This window comes from Stegastes partitus, unplaced genomic scaffold (assembly GCF_000690725.1).
Source record: "Stegastes partitus isolate 25-593 unplaced genomic scaffold, Stegastes_partitus-1.0.2 Scaffold1046, whole genome shotgun sequence".
NCBI classification, from domain to species: domain Eukaryota; kingdom Metazoa; phylum Chordata; class Actinopteri; family Pomacentridae; genus Stegastes; species Stegastes partitus.
In genome coordinates, this window is record NW_007578777.1 from 235,454 (window position 1) to 257,186 (window position 21,733).

At 43.8% G+C, this 21,733-nt stretch overlaps 1 protein-coding gene across 2 annotated transcripts in view; it reads left to right on the forward strand.

Annotated features, from left to right (window-relative positions):
- LOC103367412 (growth factor receptor-bound protein 10-like) overlaps positions 1-20,402 on the forward strand; it is a 51,697-nt gene extending 31,295 nt beyond the window's left edge. Inside the window, exons 1-13 of one of the 2 annotated variants that reach the window (XM_008295432.1) lie at positions 1,704-1,801; positions 3,254-3,410; positions 5,832-5,947; positions 7,771-7,845; positions 8,197-8,334; positions 8,614-8,724; positions 10,089-10,187; positions 10,319-10,396; positions 12,226-12,342; positions 12,939-13,005; positions 14,132-14,219; positions 14,533-14,626; positions 16,218-20,402. In XM_008295432.1, coding sequence (XP_008293654.1) covers positions 1,757-1,801; positions 3,254-3,410; positions 5,832-5,947; positions 7,771-7,845; positions 8,197-8,334; positions 8,614-8,724; positions 10,089-10,187; positions 10,319-10,396; positions 12,226-12,342; positions 12,939-13,005; positions 14,132-14,219; positions 14,533-14,626; positions 16,218-16,364 — 1,332 coding nt within the window. In that variant the 5' untranslated portion in view covers positions 1,704-1,756 and the 3' untranslated portion in view covers positions 16,365-20,402. Of the gene's footprint in view, positions 1-1,703; positions 1,802-3,253; positions 3,411-5,831; positions 5,948-7,770; positions 7,846-8,196; positions 8,335-8,613; positions 8,725-10,088; positions 10,188-10,318; positions 10,397-12,225; positions 12,343-12,938; positions 13,006-14,131; positions 14,220-14,532; positions 14,627-16,217 lie in introns of those variants that run through there. The other variant, XM_008295431.1, reaches the window with a different exon arrangement.
- Positions 20,403-21,733: the final 1,331 nt, after the last annotated feature.

The window sequence follows — 21,733 nt, forward strand, 5'->3', positions numbered from 1 at the left end:
GTCTGTCCGTGACCCTCCACTTCAATATGCTGTGACTCGGAGCCCTTTTTACATGCATTTATCAGTGTGTGCTGCTATAAGCAGCCATAGTAGACAAATAATGCTGTGCATTTCCACCCCTCACCCTCTTTTGGTGGAGAGAGGCAAATGGGGGAGGGGAAAGCAGAGGTGGGGGACAAGCCAAGGTGAGTTAAGTTTCATCATGTAAAGAAAAAAGCCGAAAGTGGATGAACAAATCGGCACATGAATGCAAGAAAATAGAAAGAAAACTGAGGCAGAACAAAGGAAAAAGTGGGAAAACTGACGCACACAGTGAGCTTGTTATCTCTTCCTACAGCCCCCCTTTGTTCCACATGTGCTCATCACATACATGAACATGTAATATCCGTGCACGGACGTGTTCAGGAAGAGCCCAGTGTTACGCTGCCAAGCTGCAGCATGAGGCTGGAGGAAAAGTTTAAAAAAAAAAAAAAGAAAAACTCTTGGTGCTGGTCTTCATAGTTTACATTTTGTCTTCCTCTTTTGAGAGTGACTGTGCGCGCCTCATAGTTCTCATGCACACTGTATTAGGGGCCAGCTGGGTTGGCCTGTGCTCTACACATGAGCCTGATTATGACTCAGTATTGCATTACTGACATTCCTCCATAGCGCTCCCTCTTTTCTCTTTCTTTATTCCTCTCTGCCCCCCTCCCTTCTTTTCCCTCTCTCTCTTTCTGTCTACCTCTCTTGAGGCTGGGCAGATTTGCTGAGCAACCACCTCTCTCTCTCTCCCCCCCCACCTCCATCTTTTCCTCCCTCCCTACCCCTCCCTTGACCCCCTCTGCAAAGCCCAAACACCCGGCACGTGATCCATACAGCTTCAGATCAGATCACCCCACAGTTTTTTTGTGTGTGTGTGTGTTTTTTTTTTTTAAAGACTTTGCCTTCCCTGCGAACCTCGAAGCCATCGGTGTGCGTTACACATGTTGCTCTAGTCCTAACACTCTTGCATAGTATTTCACATACAGCTGAGGAGGAGGAGGAAGAGGAAGAGGAGGAGGATAAGAGGGAGGGAGGGGGGGTAGAAATTGAAACCGTCAGGCAGCAAAAAAAGAAAATGTCAGTGGATGCATAAGAATAAGGTATGTGTGATTGGCTCAGTAGTTTGTTCTCTCTCTATGCATGTGTGTGTGTGTGTGAGGAGTTGTGGGCGTGTTTTCGGGAGAAACACTTTTGGTGTGGCGCCATCAGCACAAGGCGCTGACAGTGATTTTTTATTTGTTTTGTTTGTTTTCGGGTGGAAGAGGGAGGCGGTGGAAGATGATGATGAGGGGATTGAAACACAACCCTGAAGATAAGAGTGTGGAGTACGTGACAGGTAGCAGCTCACCGTTTAAAAATCCCACACTGGGTTAATCCAGTGTGAGGAGGAGGAGGAGGAGGGAGGAGGAGGGAGGGAGGGAGGAGAGCAGCGACTGCTCATACCACTCCTCGCAGCTCAGCCTTTATGCTGCCCAGCACGAGAAGAAGGGGCAGGCTGTCTCCCGTTCGCTCCGTCTCTCTTTCACCCTCGTCCTTCCTCTGTCACTGCCTCCCCCCCTCTCTTACCTCTCTTGCATTCTCCTTGCCAATCTGTCCCTCCCTCCTCCTCCCCTCCTTCCCTCCCTCCCTCTCTCTCTCTCTCTCTTCCTGACTTCCTTTCCTCCCTCTCCTCCTCTTCCCCTCCCTCCTGCTCTCTCTGTCCCTCTGTGTCACTGGAGAGTGTCTCAGTGTGAAAATGCCATCCTGCTCTCCAGACTGTTGCCTCTTACAGGCTGTGGAGGTAAGACACTTCATGTGTGTTCCTTTCTTTTCTGGATATCGTGAGCTTTCAGTGTGTGTGTGTGTGTTCGGTGTGTGTGTGTCTCTTTTGTGAACGCTTGTCAGTGTGCAGTGATGAGGACTTCTGCATTTTTTTCTCCCCGTCGACTCAATGCTTCTAAAACTTTTCTCAAACATGCGTCATACATTTTTTTTACTTTTTTTTTTTTCGGGGGCATGTGGGAAGAGAGGAGGCAGTCTTCTGGCTTTGCAGAGGTAAAGACTTGCTGTGACGTTTCTGGTTGCATTGGGTGTCTTTCTTCGTGTCGGCGTGCTGGTTGCTTCTGATGTTTTGTGTCTTTTCTAGGCCACCGTTGCTGTCTCTCTCTCTCTCTCTCTCTTTTTTTTTTTTTTTCCTCGTGTGTTTTGTGTATTTCCACTTTGCGGTGCCATTGTCCGACTTAATTTTCCGTGCCCCCCTCCTCCCCTCCATCCCCTCGCCCATCACCAGCTTTGTGTCTTGTTTCATGTAATTTTCAACAGTTGTTGGTTTTCTGTGAAGTGCAGGGCAGCAGAATCCCTGCTGTGGACAGAAGATGTTAATACGTGGGTGTGTGAGAACACACACACACACAAACCTACACACACACACACCATTTCTGTCTGATGTTTGGAAGACAATCTTAAGTCGCCTCCGTGGTTTGCAGGCACTTTCTGATGTTCATTCGCTCACATTTATGTGTGTTTGGCTGCATGTGAGAGAGCGAGTTGACCGTGGTGTTGTGTGTGTGAATCTGCACATACAGTGGTGTGAAGCAGCTGGTCTGTGGTTATCTGTGCAGCAACACACTCGAAGAAGGGAAAATTACACCCGGTTTAAATGTCGCTTTGGGCACTTGGCTGAAATGGTTCAAAATGGCGCAACAATGGGAGGTACTCCAGCTTTGAACTCTACCCGCTTGCTGCTCCCAGCGGTGACATTTTTAATGACAAAATCCAACACGTATAAATGCACCCACCGTGTTATTTCAACATCCAAGTGTGAACATGTGGTTTTTGGACTTTTCAGGATGTGGATATTCTTGCGCGTGACAGAAAGCGTGTCATCGTGGGTTTACATGCGTTATTTGTGGATGTGCGTTTTAGTAAGTTTGGTTGAGCTGTGGACAAAAGGGCTGAACTGAAAGCGCAGGGGCCGACCGACCTTTCCTGGACGTCATCCTTCGTTCCTTTTTTTTTTAAAGCGCTTTTCATGTTGGAGTGACAGAATAATGTGAACAGGACTTTTTAGGAGTGGACTTGACAAAGCACCTGGTTATGGAGGTATCCTCTGATCTGCTGCATTTTCCGTTTTCTCTGCAATTTCAAATTCTTGAAAGCAGCTCAGGACGCACTGTGCCTCAGACTTTTTCCTGCCCTGACCTTCACTGGTCTTATGTACATATTCCCATCGTCATTTGTGTGTGCTTTGCAGATAGTGAAGGTGTGGAGCGAGGATGGGGCCGGCAAAGTGGTGGAGATTCCAGCAGACATGACAGCCAGAGACGTGTGCCAGCTGCTGGTCTACAAGAGCCACTGTCTGGACGACAACGCCTGGACACTGGTGGAGCACCACCCCATCCTCGGCCTCGGTAAGAATGTGTGTGTGCACATTGCCGTGCAGATTTGATGTGTCTGTATTTTACATTCATATTCTTGCTTTGCTTTTTCTTTGCAAGGATCAGATCTACTTGTGTGCATCTCTGGTTATCTGTTACATCTATGAAGTGTTGTGGAAGAACTTTCAATGAAATCAAACCGATATCAGTTACATTTTCCAAAAAAAGAACATGAAGTTTTATCCTTTTTCTATAAAAGAGGCAGGTGGCACCTGATTTTAAGTCACACATAACATGAAAATGTGTCATGAAGCTTAATAGCAGCTTCGACAAAGTTTACAAAAGTAGAAAAGATGTGCAAAATGCGTTTAGCTTCCACCACATCCGTGCATATTTCTTTGGTTTGTATCAGTCTTGTGTTTATGTGTGTGTGTGTCGATACTCCTTTTGTGTGTCCCTGTATGGGTGGAGGTACTCTCTTGTGTGTGCCCTCAGTGTGTATGTTCACTTGAGCATGGCACAAGTGCTTGTATGCCTATACAGCGCGGGAGGGAGGTGTGGTGGTTGTAGGATTAAGCATTTTCCATGTTCGACTCACATGCCTGTTCCCTCCCAAATAATTTGCTCAGGGGATAAAGAGACGGGGAGAGAAAAAAGAAAAACACAAGACTCGTGCTTCGCTTCTTCACTTTTTGCCGTGTCTCCCTTTGAAGCTTTATTTATTTCTTTTTTTTTCTTCTTCTTCTTCTTCTTCTTCTCTGGGTCTGTCTTTGTCCTCTGTGAGGCTTTCCTACTCCCCGAGTCGTATTTTTAGAGTCAAAGGATCGCTTTGTGCTTTCCTGCTTGATCTGTGTTTCTGGAAAAAAAAAAAAAAAAAGTGCACTGGAGAGATGGAATGTGAGGTGAGGAGAGGGAGGGAGGGAAAAAGCGAGGGAGAGAGAGATGAAGGGAGAGAGAGAAAGAGAAAGAAGGGGGGGAAGGGCGGAGAGGCCTGGACTAAAGCGTCATACCAGAGCTGCGAGGAACCAATCGCGGGTCTCCGTCGGACGAGCCCCTAGCCTTCCTAGCCAATCAATCTTTCCTTAACCTTCCACAGGAAATTCCCCTGCTTGTAGCCAGCGCTTAGACACACACTGACACACAAACAGAGTCCAGACATTTCCACCCCTAAACTGCAGCCAGAACGCTCTTTTTATAGCAAAAACAGTGACTACAGTTTCAGCAAAATGCACGTACAAGTGTGTGTGTGTGCGATTGTTTGTGTGTGTGTGTGTGTGTGTGTGTGTGTGTGTTTTGCCCCACTTAAACTTCATTTAGAAAGGAGAACCTTGGCTGCCATCACTTGAACGGGTGCGAGTGTGTCCACGCAGAACTGGAACATCCTGCCACTATCAGTTTCTAATCTGCCTCACTCTGAGATCATATGCCCTCAACTTCAAGAAAGAGGAGAGCATGCACACACACACACACACACACACACACACACCTACACACACACACACACAGAAAGTAATTGGGCCTCTGTGGTGCACACAGGCAGGTTAGGCCTATGTGAGCTCTTAATGTGTGGTTGTGTGTTTGTCTGTGGCTTGTACTTTGCTTATGGCTTCGCTGCTCTCAGCAATCAGCCTAAATACATGACATCATCTTCCTGCAATTCCTCCCCCCTCCAGCACCACCTCCTCCTCCTCCTCCCCTCCTTTCTCCATCTCATACCACTTCTTCTCTCCACCTTCACCTCCTCCCTCCCCGATTCACAGCGCTTCTTCTCTTCGCAGCCCCTCCTCGTTTAACCTCTTGCTCGTCTCTTAGTAACAGGCGATTTTTCTTGCTGTGTCACCGTATGCAATTGTGCAATTGGTGATGCAGTGGTGAATGCAGAAGGAAACTCCTCCTGTCGGGGATTATTTTAATACAGAAACCAACCAGGGATGGTGAGAACACAATGCTTTGGATTCAGATATCGTGAAGCAGAAAAAGGTCGTTAATGGAAGTCACAAATCCCTCAGTGTTTCCAAAATTGATTCCTAAAACTTGAATGTGTGTCCCTGCATGTCAAAAGTTGCTGGTTCATGCTGCCAGAGGACACAGTTAAAAACAAGCTTACAGCAAACAAGGTCCTTTGGTGACAAGGACGTTTCCAAATATGCTGTCAGTATTAAACACAGGAGGAGGACAAAAAAATAGAGGGAGAGGAAATACATGCAGACGGAGTCCCTAAAATTATCTAACAATAAAAACCTATAGTTGCCACTGAAATAGGAGCTTTGAACAGTTTTTTCTCCCTTAAAAATCTGAATACATGTACGTTTATAGCGTGTGAATTATCCCCAAAGCTGTGTGCACTGATTTAAACCTGGGTTCACCTCAGACATCGTCCCCGAGGACCATCCAAAGATAACACAGCCTGGAGGGGGGGGTACTAACACTGTCTGTCTCTGTGTCCTCATACAGAGCGATGTCTGGAGGACCACGAGCTGGTGGTTCAGGTTCAAGCCTCCATGAGCAGCGACAGTAAATTCCTCTTCAGGAAGAACTATGCCAAATATGAATTCTTCAGGAACCCCCTGGTGAGTCTTTCGCATCCCTGAAGTGACCTTTTTCTGACTGCTTCGCTTTAGCACGCAGCCCCACACACACACACACGCGCACGCACACACACACACACACACACACACACAAACACACACACACACACACACACAGCAGGAGTTCATCCTTGATATTTTTGGATTGGGGCTCGCTAATAGTCGGTACTTTTACATTTGATGGTTCTGTTGAAAAGTCACAGGCTCTTTTTGTTTTCAACCAAGTATTTATTTTCTCCGTAGGACATCAAATCCTCAAGAGCTTTAGAAATTATTTTCCAATCATTTCATCTTTGAAAATTGCTAGTCACAAGACAAAAAGACCACAGCCCTCTGCTCTGTCGGGCTGTTTCGAGCACAACGATTGGCATCACGCTGCATGCTCAGATAACAATGTTCAGCATAAGGAATGTTTCACCCTACACACTAACGTTTGGTAATTTGCACTAAACGCAAAATTAAACATTGTGATGGGAATTGTGGGGGAGCAGCTGTTTCGGACGCCTAGAAAATATCATGTTACTCACAGCTGGAGCGTTTCTATAGCTTGGGTCACTACGAAACAATCATCAGTCCAAATAATTTACAGCTGCATTAAAAAAAATATCTGAAAAGTCCAAAGTACAAGCATGTGTACATAAAATCTTTGGGCAGAAGTTAACTACGACTAGGCTTAAAACTTTATCACGTAAGCTGCGAGTGAGAGCTAAAGATCACGCTGCTGAGAAAAAAAAGCTTAAATCTGTTTGCTTTTAGTGTTAGTTAAGACAGAATTTATGCTCAATGATGTCAAAAGATGACTGCCTCACCCAGCTTTAAGGAATGAGGTTATTAGGATTCATCCTCTGGGGACCCTGAATATCTGTCTAATGGAGATATTTCAGTTTGGACCAAATTGGTACAAATTACTGAATGTGTGCTTTTCAAATTTCTCCATATAGTCAAGCTACGTGCAATAGGTGTCGGCTAACTCGATTCTGCTTTGTTCGTTTTGTATTGTCACACCTCGGCGATCGGGTGCGCGATATTTCAAGCGTTGAATTGTCTCCTGTCAGTCTAACCTCACACAATGCTTTCTTTGTGTCATCACTCTGGATTCTTTTGTTTTGTGTCACACTGCGTCTATTTCAGTCGTCCTCCTGGTTGACGTAGAAGCTAAAACTCATTGCGCTTTAGCACCACGTTTGTTTGGAGGAGAGAAATCTAAAATGCAAAAGCGTCTTGAGGACACGGGCCTCCCTCTGACAGCCAGCGAGTCAGCATTAACCGGCTTGCGTGGCACTTTTTGGTGATGTGGACTCAGCGTGGGGCTCTGCTGTTGCGTGCTGGCCGGGTATACGGTGACATTATTGCCGTGGTGATTTAGGTGTGTGTCAGAGCCAGCAGGTGACCTCAGCTCTGTGGTAATGAGCACAGTAAAACACCAGAGTGCTGGCCGCGGCCTGTCAATCACGCTAAGAGTAGCGCTGCTGGCTAAAGGGGATTACATCAGCGGGTGAGATCATACTGCATCTACTCCTCGGCTGGAGTGCCCTCTCTCTCTCTCTCTCTCTCTCTCTCTCTCCACCACTTTGTCTCTGAGTCCTTGTGCTCATCACACACACACACACACACACACACACACACACACACACACACACACACACACACACACACACAGAAAGAGAGAGAGAGATGTTTTCTGCATAGAGAAACACTACCCCACTCTGAGCTTTGCATCTGCACTAAGTGGTTTCTAGTGCTTCTCTTTTCTTTGTCCCGTTCTCTCTCACTCATTGTCGGTCTCTGTGTGTTTTTCCATCCAGAACTTTTTTCCAGAGCAGATGGTGGCTTGGTGTCAGGAGTCTGACGGCTCAATCCCTCAGTCACAGCTCTTACAGGTGAGGCGGTGACTCAGTGAGGGGGACACATACTAGTAGCACACATGCCAAGACTTGCCACATTAAGTGTTACCTCAGCCTCCATTTAATCCTGCACCTAAATCCTCACTGTAGACCAGCTATGACACGATGGGTGTGTGTGTGTTTTTTTTATCCATCTGGTCATCTAAAAATATGCACACACACACATACACAATGCTATGTGTGCTTTTAAGCTGCCTCATTATTTCACTGTGAGATCGACACATATTCAGTATTAGCTCACAATATCAAGGGACACATTTCTGTTGTATTCACTTTCTCTGCAGCAATATTCTCAATAGATGCTGCTGTGTTTTTTTTTTTTTCCAGAACTTTCTGAACTCGAGCAGCTGTCCAGAGATCCAGGGCTATCTGTATGTGAAGGAGCCTGGACGCAAGTCCTGGAAGAAGCTCTACATGTTTCTGCGACGCTCGGGTCTCTATTATTCTACTAAAGGAACATCCAAGGTGATGTTTGGTGCTGTACTGATTCTGAAATTAGCCTGATTGCTTTCCAGCTGACACATTTCGTTAAAATCAAAACTTTTCTGTTGAGTTTCAGTTTCTTCAAGTTCACTTGCAATGTCACAGGTTTATTGGATGGATTTTTATGTTCATTTAAATGAAAATACTTTTTTCTGTTATGCTTGGATTAAAATTCACTTGCAGTTCATAGTTTTATGTGCAACATTTTAAAGCAGTGTGTAATATTATTCACTTTAACTGACTTCCCTCCCCACTGAACAGGAGCCCCGACACCTGCAGCTGATGTCAGATCTGGAGGACAGTAACATCTTCACCATCATCACAGGCAGAAAACTTCACAACGCCCCCACAGACTACCAGTTCTGTATCAAGGTAACACACACTGAGCAGCTCAGTTCCTCCATAGCTGAAGATTGCCCTTCTTAAATAACTAGATAAATCTGCCAGGGTAGATGAGATCATTTCACTTTTACTGGCAAAAAAAACAGAGATTCTTCATTTCAGTATATGGCAATTCTAGTAGATTCCATAAAATAAGTTAAACTTTCATAAAAAGAAGTCTTTGTGTAACATTGCTGTCTTATCTGAGGTGTGTGGCCGACCGTTATCCGATCTTTATTGAAACCACTTCATAAGAAGCACCTGCTTCTTCTTTCCATGCATTTTATCTTGTGTGTGTGTGTCTGTGTCAGAGGACACAAGGGTTAAAACCACCCAGTGGGGGTTTAAACACACTCACTTAGCACTGTGTGTCCCACTCCAGGAGTTATCTGTGGTGGGTCACCTGCTGATCTGGGATAAGCCCAGTGGGATAAGCTGGGATGCTACAGGGAATCTGGCCCGCCTAACCTCCTCACCTCTCTTTTACACACACGCGCGCGCTCGCACACACACACACACACACACACACGCACTCACACACACATACACACACACACGCACACACACACACACACGAGGCGACTGGCGTGTCAGATGCTGTCAGCGGGGGTGACAGTGCAGGATTTGGTAAGGGATTTTATTTGGTGGCTGGGGGTGGCTGAATTGTTGCTATGGTGACATGAATGAATTTATTAAGGAGCGGTGTGTCTAACGTCCTTGTTGCTGTTGAACGGAAAAGGAGAAAGTCTGTGCTGTAATGTTGGAACAGTTGTGGGCCAGAGCTGGAAGTCTACTTGTAATGTTAATGTTTCCCAATAGTTTGCTCATGATAATGTTATTATCACGTATTTTTGTTTTGTTCAGCTGCTTGAAATGTTCTATTTATCAATATAGATTACAATTAATATTACTAGTTACAGAGAGGCTAGCATCAGATGTACTGTACCTTTTATTGTTCCTGGAAAAGAAAATTGACAAGGCAGCTTGAGGGAAAGCTAGAAGAAATGTAAAGATACTGCCATTAATATCTAGACATAATTAAGAAAAATAAAGCTTGATACTTAGGAATAATAGAAACAATATTAAAGGTCTACCTCTAAAAATGAGTCTGAAGGAAACAATGAATTTTTTTACTTTTATTTGAAGCAAAACTTATAAATCCGTTCATAAAAACTTGCTGTCAGCGACAATCCAAAATCGCTGATGCCTCTAAAACCCCTCAGACAAGTCTTTGCTGTCCTGAGAGAACAAGCCTTGGTAGTCTGGCTCTTGCAGTCCCCTGTGTTGGAAGGTAAAGACCCTCTACGTCCATGTCCATGATCTCATTAATTTACCGCCCTGCTGTGTCTTGACAGCCCAGTAAAGTGAGGAGTGACTGTAAGGAGCTGAAGATGCTGTGTGCAGAGGACGAACAGAGCAGGACCTGCTGGATGACTGCTTTCAGACTGTTCAAAGTAAACCCTTTACCTTTATGTGTTGTAGTTAAATCCATGACTGTAAATCAAATTACTACACAGTTCTCAGAGGGTTGCTGCTATTTGGCCTCCAGCCTAACAGTTGCTTTACGTGTCTCCTGTCTCCACAGTATGGGATAGTGCTGTATCAGAGCTACAACGTGCCCCAGCAGAGGAAGTCGAACCTCTCGCCTTTCTCTGCGCCTGTGGTGAGGATCTGCTCTCTGACATCACCTCATTACGGCCCCACTCTAATGCCCCATTCAGCCAAGTCCAATCCAGATTGATCCATTAATTAGCTGATGGTAAATTGGAAACCAGTTCACTTTGTGGCTGTCACACTTCTTAAGGGGAAAAAAAAGACTACAAAAGCCGGGATCATTCTTCCATTTTGCACCAGAAGGACAGGTCCCGTGCTAAAATTAGGTTCTATTGATGAGATTATTGCTGCTGTTGACCTTTGTTCATCAGGTGAGCGGGGGGCTGTAGTGAAAGGCTTTCTGTCCACCGTCAGGTCAGGCTGCTCATTTAGGCAAAAAGCAGTGTGTAGCAAAAGTACAAACAACACATCTTACCCCCAAGTTTTTAACAAAAAAAAAAACAAGTGTGAGAACATCCTCAGTGCTCAGACACACCTACACTGTATAAAAGATTACACATACACAGAGCAAACAGAAATGTGTGCGTGCTGCGTTGCATCAAGTCTAATCCCCTCACACCATGAGGTGTTGGAAAAGGTGTCATAAGCTGCTTTGGAAAGCTTGTGAATTCAATTAAGTCACAATTCTCTACAATCTATACAAACTTTGTGTTTGAAGAACTTTTGGCACTTGTTACAGATCTTTGTAGTGAGTTTTCCCAACATGTGACCCTCACCTGTAAAACATCATGATTTACACCATCCAAAGTAATATAAATTATATTTATATTTACAGTTAAATAAAGTTACTTTTGGTATTAATTAATGAAATGTTGTTATTAGTAAATGACAGGCCAGGTCATACAGAAAAATAGTTAAACTCAGTTTCTGGAGCCTAAGATATCTAAGACTGTTTGGAATCTTTGTTTTATAAATAAAACGATAAATAATATGTGATTATCAAAGTGTTGGCAGTTCTTCTTCTGTTGACCAACAAATTATATTTTTAGTAAAAAATAAATAAATTGTGCTACAGGGTGGCGCAGTTGGTAAGAAGGTTGCCGGTTCACGTCCCGGTGGGGGCACCAGAATCTTTCTGCGTGGAGTTTGCATGTTCTCCTCGTGCAGTGTGGGTTCTCTCCGGGTTCTCCGGCTTCCTCCCACACAGTCCAAAAACATGTTGAGGTTAATTGGTGATTCTAAATTGTCCGTAGGTGTGAATGTGAGTGTGCTTGGTTGTCTGTCTCTAAGTGTGGCCCTGTGATAGACTGGTGACCTGTCCAGGGTGTCCCCTGCCTTCACCCTAAGTCAGCTGGGATAGGCTCCAGCCCCCCGTGACCCTAGTGAGGATTAAGCGGTGTATAGAAAATGGATGGATGGATAGATACAGTAGTTATGAGTAGTAGGAATAATTGCAGCAGTTTCACAATGATTTAGTTCTTAAAATGAGGAAAAATTGTATTTTACCAAATTATGTCTAATTTGGACTGACGCCACATCCGTCCTGAAAAGGAGTCGGATTTACGAGGCCAGACCTTGTGCAAAGTTTTTTAATTTGATGGCCGCATGAGTCATTGTTGTTGGAGGTATTGAGGAGGAATAAATACGAGAACTGCTGAACAAAATGAAGCAAGTTATCCTTGTATTTTTAAATATTAATAGAATTAATAGTGATTCCTTAAAAGGAAACCTGAATAATTTGAGCGCCAGTGTTAGAAAACCAGGAGAGGCTTGTGCTTTTCCTCAGAGGAGTGGACTGACTAAAGTGGGTCTGTATGCAGACAGGATTTGTCATGCTCCACTGAGTGTGTCTGGCTTGTTTGACCTCTGACCTCCGTCTACCCCCCTCCTCACCACCCACCCCACTTCTTGTGTACCCCCTCCCCCTGCCCCTCACAGCGGAGTGTATCTGAGAACTCCCTGGTTGCCATGGACTTCTCCGGACGGACCGGACGCGTCATCGACAACCCTGTGGAGGCCCAGAGCGCCGCACTGGAGGAGGGACAGACCTGGAGGGTAAGTAGGGGGAGCTCAAAGTCACTCCTATTGAACGAGGGTATCTTCAACAAGCAAGAAAAACTCAAACACAAACAAGTCGTTAAATGTGATTGACACCAAAATATAGTTTGAGTATTTGAAAACAAAAGCTGCTTTTTAATCCTTTTTGTTTTGTTTTGTCTAATACTGGATGCTTTTTATGAACAAACCCTCAAACTTGTCTTGAGCCAGAGTCGTCTGAGCATAACTGTTGCTGCTTTCGTGGAAAGCGTACCCGGACGCCTTTTACCGATTTGAACCAATTAACCGTTCCCCTCCAGCACACTTTTCTCAGTAAGGTAAACGTGTGCAGCAGCTGCACTTATCTGTTGCTGAGCTCAGAGCTCTGATGAGGCTGAAGCAACAAGCAGCTGCTCGCTCCATTTTTTATTTTTTTTCCTTCGTGGTCGACTGCCGTTCATTACGGTGTTTATTTCCTGCACTAAAAAGAATCCCTCTGAATTCCACAGAAAAGCACATTCTTTGTGTTTTGTTTATGTCTCAGCGTGTTACACATTAAATGGAGAGCTTTTTTATATGATGATATGTGATGCTAAATATCTTTTTTTTTATAGAAAAGGAGCCAGCGTATGAATGTCCTGGGCAGTCCCAGCCCCCTGCATCCATCGTCTCTGAGCACAGGTACTCTCACCACTTTGACGCTGGCCCAGCAACAACAGAAAAACCAGTAAAGTTTGAACTGACAGGGCTCCAGACTAACTTTTTCCACGACTAGTTCTTGTCGTCCGTTCTGACATCCATAGGAACACCCGCGCAAAATCCAGGAGCACCACTTAAACCCACATGCAGTGCAACACATTCATAGCTTTTTCCATTTTAACTACATTACTGGGACAGTCTTTGGCAAGAAATAGCCAATTTACAGAGCTAGCAATTTGCTCATTTATTTTAAAGAAAAAAGTGAAGTCATGCTTTAAGAGAAGAAACTCATAAAGTTAGAGGTGCTGCTGTCCCTGAGTAGCTGATGTTTCATTTTGTTGCTGTGCTTCAAGAGTGTTTTGTGTTTAAGGTTTGCAGTTGAGCTGACAAACTTTTCCGGCAAATGTTAGGTCAGGAGCCACCGTAGCCTCAATATAACAGCCACGAAAACTGTGTGAGCCACTCCTGTCAGAAAGAGTAAATCTGATTTTTCAACACGAAGATCACGTGCTTACTCTTTGTCCTCATCAGAAATGTGGAATTGTAGTGACCCAGAAGGGTCCAAATGAAGGTTTTTACTGAAAGATGAAATGACAGTTTATTTCAGTGGCACCGTCGGGCCAAACGAGAGTGACGGTACTTAACGTCCTGTGCAGGATTGTCCCCCACCCCACATTGATGTTTCAACAAGAGCATCACGCCAGCTCTCGACTCTGATCAGTCTCATTCACACACACACAGTTACACAAACATCCCATTAAATGGCTGCAGTCTGGAGCTCTGACTGGTTCATACAAGGTGTGTCAGAAAAGTTTCAGGACTGGTGTCACAAAAGAAATATTTCAAATCCAAACTACAAACTACAAGTTTTCCCCTTCGAAGTAATCCCCCTGGAGTCAGGGCATTGTGAGCAGGCGTGTGAAGCAGCCACGACTTGTCCTGCCACAACTCTCGCGCACTGAACGAAGCAAACGTTCACAGGATCTCTTTGTAGACGGGGTGTGAAATATATCTTTTGTGACACCAGTCTTGGATTTTTTCTGACACACCTCATACACTGATGTTGGTATGAATAACATTTTTTCTCAAAAATGTGTTTTTTTTTCAGTGATCCACAGGACACAGGTATGGTTTCATGGTCGCATCATGAGAGAGGAAGCCCATAAAATGATCATACAACAAGGACAAGTAGACGGGTGAGTGGAAAAAGCTGATTTTAGAAATGTGGTCTCGTGACATTATCTAGTAGTAGTTGATGCTCGCAAGGAAAGATTTTTTTTTCTCAAAGTAGTTGAGCTGCTGTCGTGAAAAACGAAGGGCATAAAATGTTGGTGCTGAAAGATTTTTTTTGGATTATTGGCAAAACATTTTACCTTTAATCAGCGAATTGAGAGATGATTTTCACTGTTTCCTCGACTAGTATGTCATCATCTAATTGTATACTGATATTTCCTTGAGACAGTTCATGACATGGATTGATCCGTTCTCAACATGTTTTCTCTGTGTCAGGTTATTCCTGTTGCGGGACAGTCAGAGTAATCCCAAGGCATTCGTGCTCACTTTGTGCCACCACCAGAAGATCAGGCACTTCCAGATCCTACCGGTCAGTCACTTCACACAGCAGTGAATATGTCACAGCTATACAGCTACACTGAGGAAGTTTCAACTGTGCTGTCAGATTGGTCTTTACAGCAGTCTGTCATTAGGTTTCACATTACAGCCCATTTACTAAAAACTGCATTCATAGTCATTCTTTGTTGGTTGGCATCACCAGGAAAGACTTTTTTTTTTTTTTTTTTTACTGAAAGCAAGACCACCTTTAGAAATACTCTGTGCCACAGCTTGATTAAATAAACCATACAAGGGAACCTGGAGAATGCATTCTCCAACAAGGTCACTGCCCTGTCTCGCAAATTTAAGGAAAGCAGTGTGGATCCACAGCAACATTTAATGGGTTCTCCACCAATTTTTGTGAACTTGGTAGTTTTTGCATAATTGTCCTGACAGACAGATGACACTGACTACACACCTCGACCTCAGCTCTCACCTTGTTGGAGGAAAAATCCTGTTAGATGCAGTGAGCCAGCTACACTCACTGAACATCACTACCAACCATTTTCCAAAACAAATGCTTTTAAAATCCGTTTTTCTTTCCCCCTGGACAAACATCTGTTTCCATGTATTTTGCTGCAGTACTAGAATCTATTTGAGCTGGCTTAGAGGGCCGTTTCACCCAAAGACTTTCTTTTTCACTTGCCACTATAGGTATGTAGCCATGTAGACAGTTTAAGTTAATTTGATCAAAGTACAACCCGATGATGGTCCCTGAAGAGAAGTTGGAGCGATCACCAAAGTTTCTATCCTGAGCGGGTTGTTTATGTGATCAAATGGTCCAACCCATATTTGGTTGGTACAAATCTTCACATAGTCAGCTGTGTTTCCATTGTGTATCTTTGTGCAAGTTTTGAAATATTGTTAGAAAAACTTAATGGAAATGGCAGATTTAAAAACAAACAAACAAGATAATTCTATATATTTCACATGATTGATCAGCGGTTTCCATTTTGTTTGCAAAACGTATAACAGCAGCTGACATGAAAGAATAATAATTTGCCTGATTTGAAAAAAAAATCTTTGGATTTGTTTACGGCTTCCTGTACTCTGTTTATTATAGCCATGCAGAACATAGCCTACATCGCCACCTTCTGAGCACAGAAGAGTTTATTTGCTCCAAAACAGTTAATTGACACAATCCTAAGTCATATTTCCATTTTTGTTTGTTTTTTAATTGCTTGCTAAATTTTCCAAGGTTCTCCTCCAGTTAGCTTGACAGTCATAAGACAGGCAGGGACGACCAAAGTCAAAGACTCCATCTGAAAGCTGTGTTGTATGTTTTAGACTGAACCAAAGTGTTAGTAACAGTTCTGATAGTGCAAAATTAATTTGTGACCAGAAGGTCTCATCAAAGGACTGCAATGAAAAAAAAAATTGCCAGCTGGGTCGCAATGAGACATTTACAGAAAATTGGAGATGTTTACATCATCCTAGTAGATGAAGCAAGATGAAAATGGAAAATTTCCTTTCCTGTATAATGTCACACGTTATTTAGGCGACAAATGTAACAATAAATGCACAAGACAATGGTGCACAAATGTTTTTGTCATGCGGTGGCTAACTGTCCCTTTCTCCTGAAGTGCGAGGAGGACGGTCAGGTGTTCTTCAGCCTCGACGACGGCGCCACCAAGTTCACCGACCTGATCCACCTGGTGGAGTTCTACCAGCTCAACAGAGGAGTGCTGCCCTGCAAGCTCAAACACCCATGCACCGCTGTGGCCTTGTGACACTCCACCCACCCAATACCGCCCCATTTTTTGCACACCTCTCACCCTGAGATCCCTCCTTCCTTCCCCCCCACCCCCCCCCCCCTGCCCCTCCCTCACCAACACGACTGGGTTGAGGAGATAGAGAGAAGTTACGTCATGTTTTTGGGGATGTGACCAACTCTGCAGGAGCCGGCGTTGGAGCTCTGACGTCCCCGGTGCCCTTCTTTTCTCGGCCTTACTGCTGTTTGGATGCGTGAATGAGAATCTCTGGGACAATCCAAGTGTTGCGGATTGTGGACAGCAGTTGCCCAACTCCTGCGATGTTGTCACGGAGACTCTGTTGTTTTGTCGTTGCCGTTCTGACCCCGGACAAAGACCAACGCTATGTGAAAAACACAAAACAGCCACAGTAACATCTTTCCAGCAGGAGTGCTGCGGGTCTCTTGGATGGATCCCTCCCTCAGTGCCCCTCACCCTTCACCTCCCACCCCCCTCCTGCCCACCAACCTCCCCCATCCTCCAGGCCTGATAAGCTGTGGTGCCCGCCCCACCCTCGCTCCCTCGCCACTGAGGCGAGCGGGGAGCACCACCCCTCTGACTTCCTCATTGATCATCAGGGATGGACGGGAACCTCTCTGGGTCTTATCAAACCTGATCCAGGAGTTTTCTCAACCTGTGCAGTCCAGTCTGGATAAGCTGACACCCTGCCCCTCCTCCCCTTCCCCCCCCACCTCCACACCAACACCTTTGCGGGCTTGAAATGGCGTCTCTGCTGTGACCCACAACCCCCTCTGGTGCAACCCCCCGATCCTGCCTCCACACAAGCTCAGAGAAAAGTGGCGAGAGAAAAGAGAAGAAGCTAAAGGCAAGACGAGCAGAGCAGTGGCGAGGGTTTGCTGAAAGGACAGAGGAATGTTTATCAGGAAGGCTGTCACAAGCCTCTCTTGTAGAGTTGATTACTTGATGTCATTTTAATGCTGTTTTATTACTGTTGATTCAATGCAGAACTAGTTTTGCACTCCTGGGCGGACAGACGACAGCTCTCTAGCTAAATGAAACTGCCTCCTCTTCCTCCTCCACTCCCCTTCTGAAAAGCATGCATGTGAATTCTCACCAGCTCTGATTGGATTTACAGTGGCGTGGGAGCAAAGAGTCACAGCTGATTATGCAGTGCCTTTCAGAAAGGTTTAGGAACATGTTGGACCTCCGTGCGTCTCGTACCAACAAGACCATAAATAACAAATGTGCTCTTGAACCAGCTGCAGCATCTCAAGACTGTGAGGAAGAGGAGGAAGACTGTTAAATAGACTCCTGAAAAGTATGTCCACCCCCCAAGCTTCTACCATTTCAGTCAGTTTTGTTTTTTTTTTTTTTAAATTGAAAGGGTTATATCTGTCGGTGAATTTGTCTTTGAATGTCGTTTTCTTTTTCCTAAGTCTGTTCTGAGCTCACTGCTTGCACATTTTAATCATCCTGATTTGATATCGATGGGTTGGAGCTGTCACGTTCGGATTCTGACCACTGTTCCCTCATACAAAGCAACAAAAGCACTCTCATAGCTTTTTTTTTTTTTTTTTTTTAATATGTTTTGTTTTTTTTTTTAATATGGAATTTGAACAAAAGACTTGAAACGTGACCTCAGTCGACTGTGCGTCAACACACAGTTGAATGAGGTTCACTCGCCTTAAGTGAAAATTATGAGCCTTGTGTATAAAATTTAAAAACAATGTTAAAATGCACATACAGCAACACGTTTGGGATTCTAAGGGGATAAAATACCATTAAGAATGATTATATGAAGAATTATACAGAGGAATGGTGTGAGATTCGCTCTCTTGTCGAGAAAATTGATACTACTTTCATCGCTAAAACTCGCTCGCTGGTCTCTGCCTGAAGGTAACGAGATCTGTGGCGTAAATTTCGTCATCTGTCTGACCCACAGCGTTCAGCCCAGTATCTGTGTCCGCATGACCACTACGCTAGGAGCCTGCAGGGGAGTATAATGAAGGCCTAAAGCTCTCTAATTAACATGTTATATCTTACTTAAACAATAATTTGTGGAGGATATGTGTTATACTGTTTCTTGACCAGGTACAATGACTTCCTAAGCCATGCTAGCAGACTGTGCAGCAGCTTTACAACAGACCAACATGTCTTTATTCGAGGACTTAACACTGACATGACATAAAGGCGTGACTGTGGTATCAATCTTCTCATCTGATTCTCAGCAAGAAAGCAAAAAAGTGTTTTCCAAAAATGTCTTTCTTGAAAGTAAAAAAATTCGCTTCAATGTGATTTAGAAAACAGGTACTGGTGATCTCACATCGGACTGAAGTGCAACATCATGTCCAGATATTTTCCATCAGCTGCATGGGAGTTGTTGTTTTTTTAGCATCAGTGGTGTCAGTCCCTCACAGTAAAGCATTAAGGGCTTCTTTCTTGAAACTGAACTGAACAGACTTTTATTTTTTTTCAACAGTCATACAGCAAGAAATCCATCAAAACAGGGGCAGAGGAAAACAACACTGCATACATGTTGCATTTTCAGTGTTGAAATTTGCTGAAAAGTTGATTAACAGGTTCCCAAATGGGAGTACGTTGCTACTTTTAGCAAAGTGAATATTTGGTTTTTAAACTGTTGGTCGGATGAAAAAAGCAATTTGAAGGTGTCACCAGATTTTATTGACCAAATTATACATCAGTTAACCAAAATGTTTAAAACTAAGCGATCCTAAAAATAATCAATCATTGCACCCCTGGATGATATGACTTGCATGCTCAATATTCTTGTGTCTGCAGCTCTAGTTGAAAACAACTTGATAATGTGTCTTTCTGGTAATTGTTGAAAGCATTCTGGGAAGGGAAGTAAAAAGGAGACGGAGTCAGGTTGTGCTCGGAGAAGTCAGTCCGCCGACAAAATAGACTGACGCTAAAGTAGTCTGTTCTTACTTAATGTGTAGGATAAAACACCCCACTCTGGCGCCCTCCAGTGGTTTAAAAAAAAAAGACACTGTAGCATACGCACTAAGACTGAATGGAGTTAAAAGCAGCACATAGACGACAGCTACAACTACATTTTTACACACAGGAAATATTAGAATAACTGTTTTCCCATCCGTGTAAAAAGTCCACTCAAAGACGCTTTTACAGAGTTGAATTTTTCCCCCCGCTTTGTCCATGACAGTGATCATATTGACAGGACAAGACAACGGGAAAAAGAGGCATGTTTAGCTTGGTCCTCAACCCCTCCTGTCCTCAGCTGCACCTCCTACATCCAGATTGGCAGTGAGCGGGGTTACCACGAGGCCATCGGATTCCCTGCCAGGCTAACTAAACTCTCACTAAGTACTGTCATTGACACACAAGCCACTGCCGCCACCAGTCAACTAATCACGTGGCTTTAACCAACTCACCAGCTCTGCGCTCCACCAATCAGGCCTTTCCAGTCAGTCAGGGCAGACTCTCTCCAGGGATTGGATAATGCTTGAACCCCCCTGCCCCCCTCTCCCACTCGTGTCCAGCCTGTAAGCTATGACCCTGTGGTGAATATGTGTGCACGGTGTGTGTGTGAGTGTGTGTGTGTGTGTGTGTGAGTGTGTGTGCGTGGACGGCCAGACTGTTATATTCACTCTTCAGGATTGCTAACTCTGCTGGTTATCATACTTGCCTTTTAGAGACAGTAGGAAGAAGGTTGCTTGTCGGTTGGGTAAAGTCAAGACAGGAGTTTGGCTGGAGGTATCCCAGCATTCCCAGTCCTCGTCTGAGGGTCTTTCCTGTCTGTCAGAGAGGGACGCGAAGCCACGTCGCTATGTATCAGCGGGGACGAGTCACCGTTCTCTCCTCCTCCCTCCATTTTTAATCACTGTGCTACAATGCAATCCTTTACACAAGTCCAATTATATGAATATACCAGTATAAAGTATCATGTGTTTTCTAAGTATGTGAAGCTATGGAGAAGATGTAGATCTAACACTGTACCTAGGTCACAGATCACTATGTATGGGGTGTTATGCTTTTGCTCATAACTCCATGTAAAATGAAGAATGATTTATTTTGTCCTCTTTTTCATTATTTGATTGTGTGTATGTTGACATTATTGTGTATTTTCTTTGGTTTGCCACAAAATGACCTTTTATATATATATATTTCTATATATATATAAAAAAGAATATACCACAGTATATACAGTATTAAATTAAAAATATCTTATTTTTTCATACTGCAGTACATATTGCAGAAAAACATGAAGTCAGAATATTATTGTTTTTTCCAATATCATGCATCTGGAGTTGAAATTNTTTTTTTTTTCTTTTAAAAGATCAAACTGGATTTTTGGCATGTGTCAAAATTCTGAACATCACTTGTGTGTATAAGCTGACAGTCTGTCAGAGTCCTCAACTCTGTCAGCATCTAATTCTGATGCCATTTTGGTTTAAAACCACATCTTTTGAGTATCCCCGCTCTGATTCCACTCATTTACTTTTCCGTTTCAAGAAAACACTCCAGTAAATGTTTGGACGCTAATCCTACACATATGCATACACACACACACACACACACAGACACACACACACACACAGACACACACACACACACACCGCAGTGTTTTTTGTTGTTGTTGTTTTTTTGTTTGCATCAAGAGCACAAACACTAACGCTTAACCCGTGGGGATATTCTTAGCAGCTTTTGTACACCTTTTCGTCACAAGTAGTGCAATTATACGCTGTAGCTCAAGAGGATTGTGCATTTCATTATGTCCATTTACTCTGATTTCAAGGTGCATAACAAAGTTTGTTTTTATTCTCTTTCTTAACTAAGTCTTGCAGCAGGTGCCTCTTTCTAAACCGTAACAAGTCCTTAGTTGCGATCCGTCCACTCATTGCATTCATTTCCAGTCAGCTGTGACTGAAATGTAACCTTACTGGAACTAAATCCTATATTGTCAGGTCAACATCACATACGAGTCCCATCGAGTTTGATGACTTACAGTGTAAGTGCAAGTGAAACTAACGTAGTGTTGGTTGTGTTTTGTTGCTTGGGTTGGAGTCATCATAAGCTGAAGTCACATGAACATTTCAGGGAAAGAAAAAAAGCAAATGAACCGTAATCATGTTTCTTTTTTTTGTTTGTTTGTTGTTTTTTTCACACACTGTGCTTTGCTTCATTCTGTCTGTTCGGCTCCTGGATCTACATTGTATCCTGTTCAGGTATTTTTGTACAAATAAGGGACTGATATATTCTCTGTTTATTGGAAATTAGAATAAAAGACAACATTGCTATAAACCAAACATGGCTGGACTGCTGCTCTGTTATTCTCCTCTTCTCACAAGCTCAAAAACGACAATTACTATTCACCAACATTTATTAGGGTCCGAGCACTAACGGTG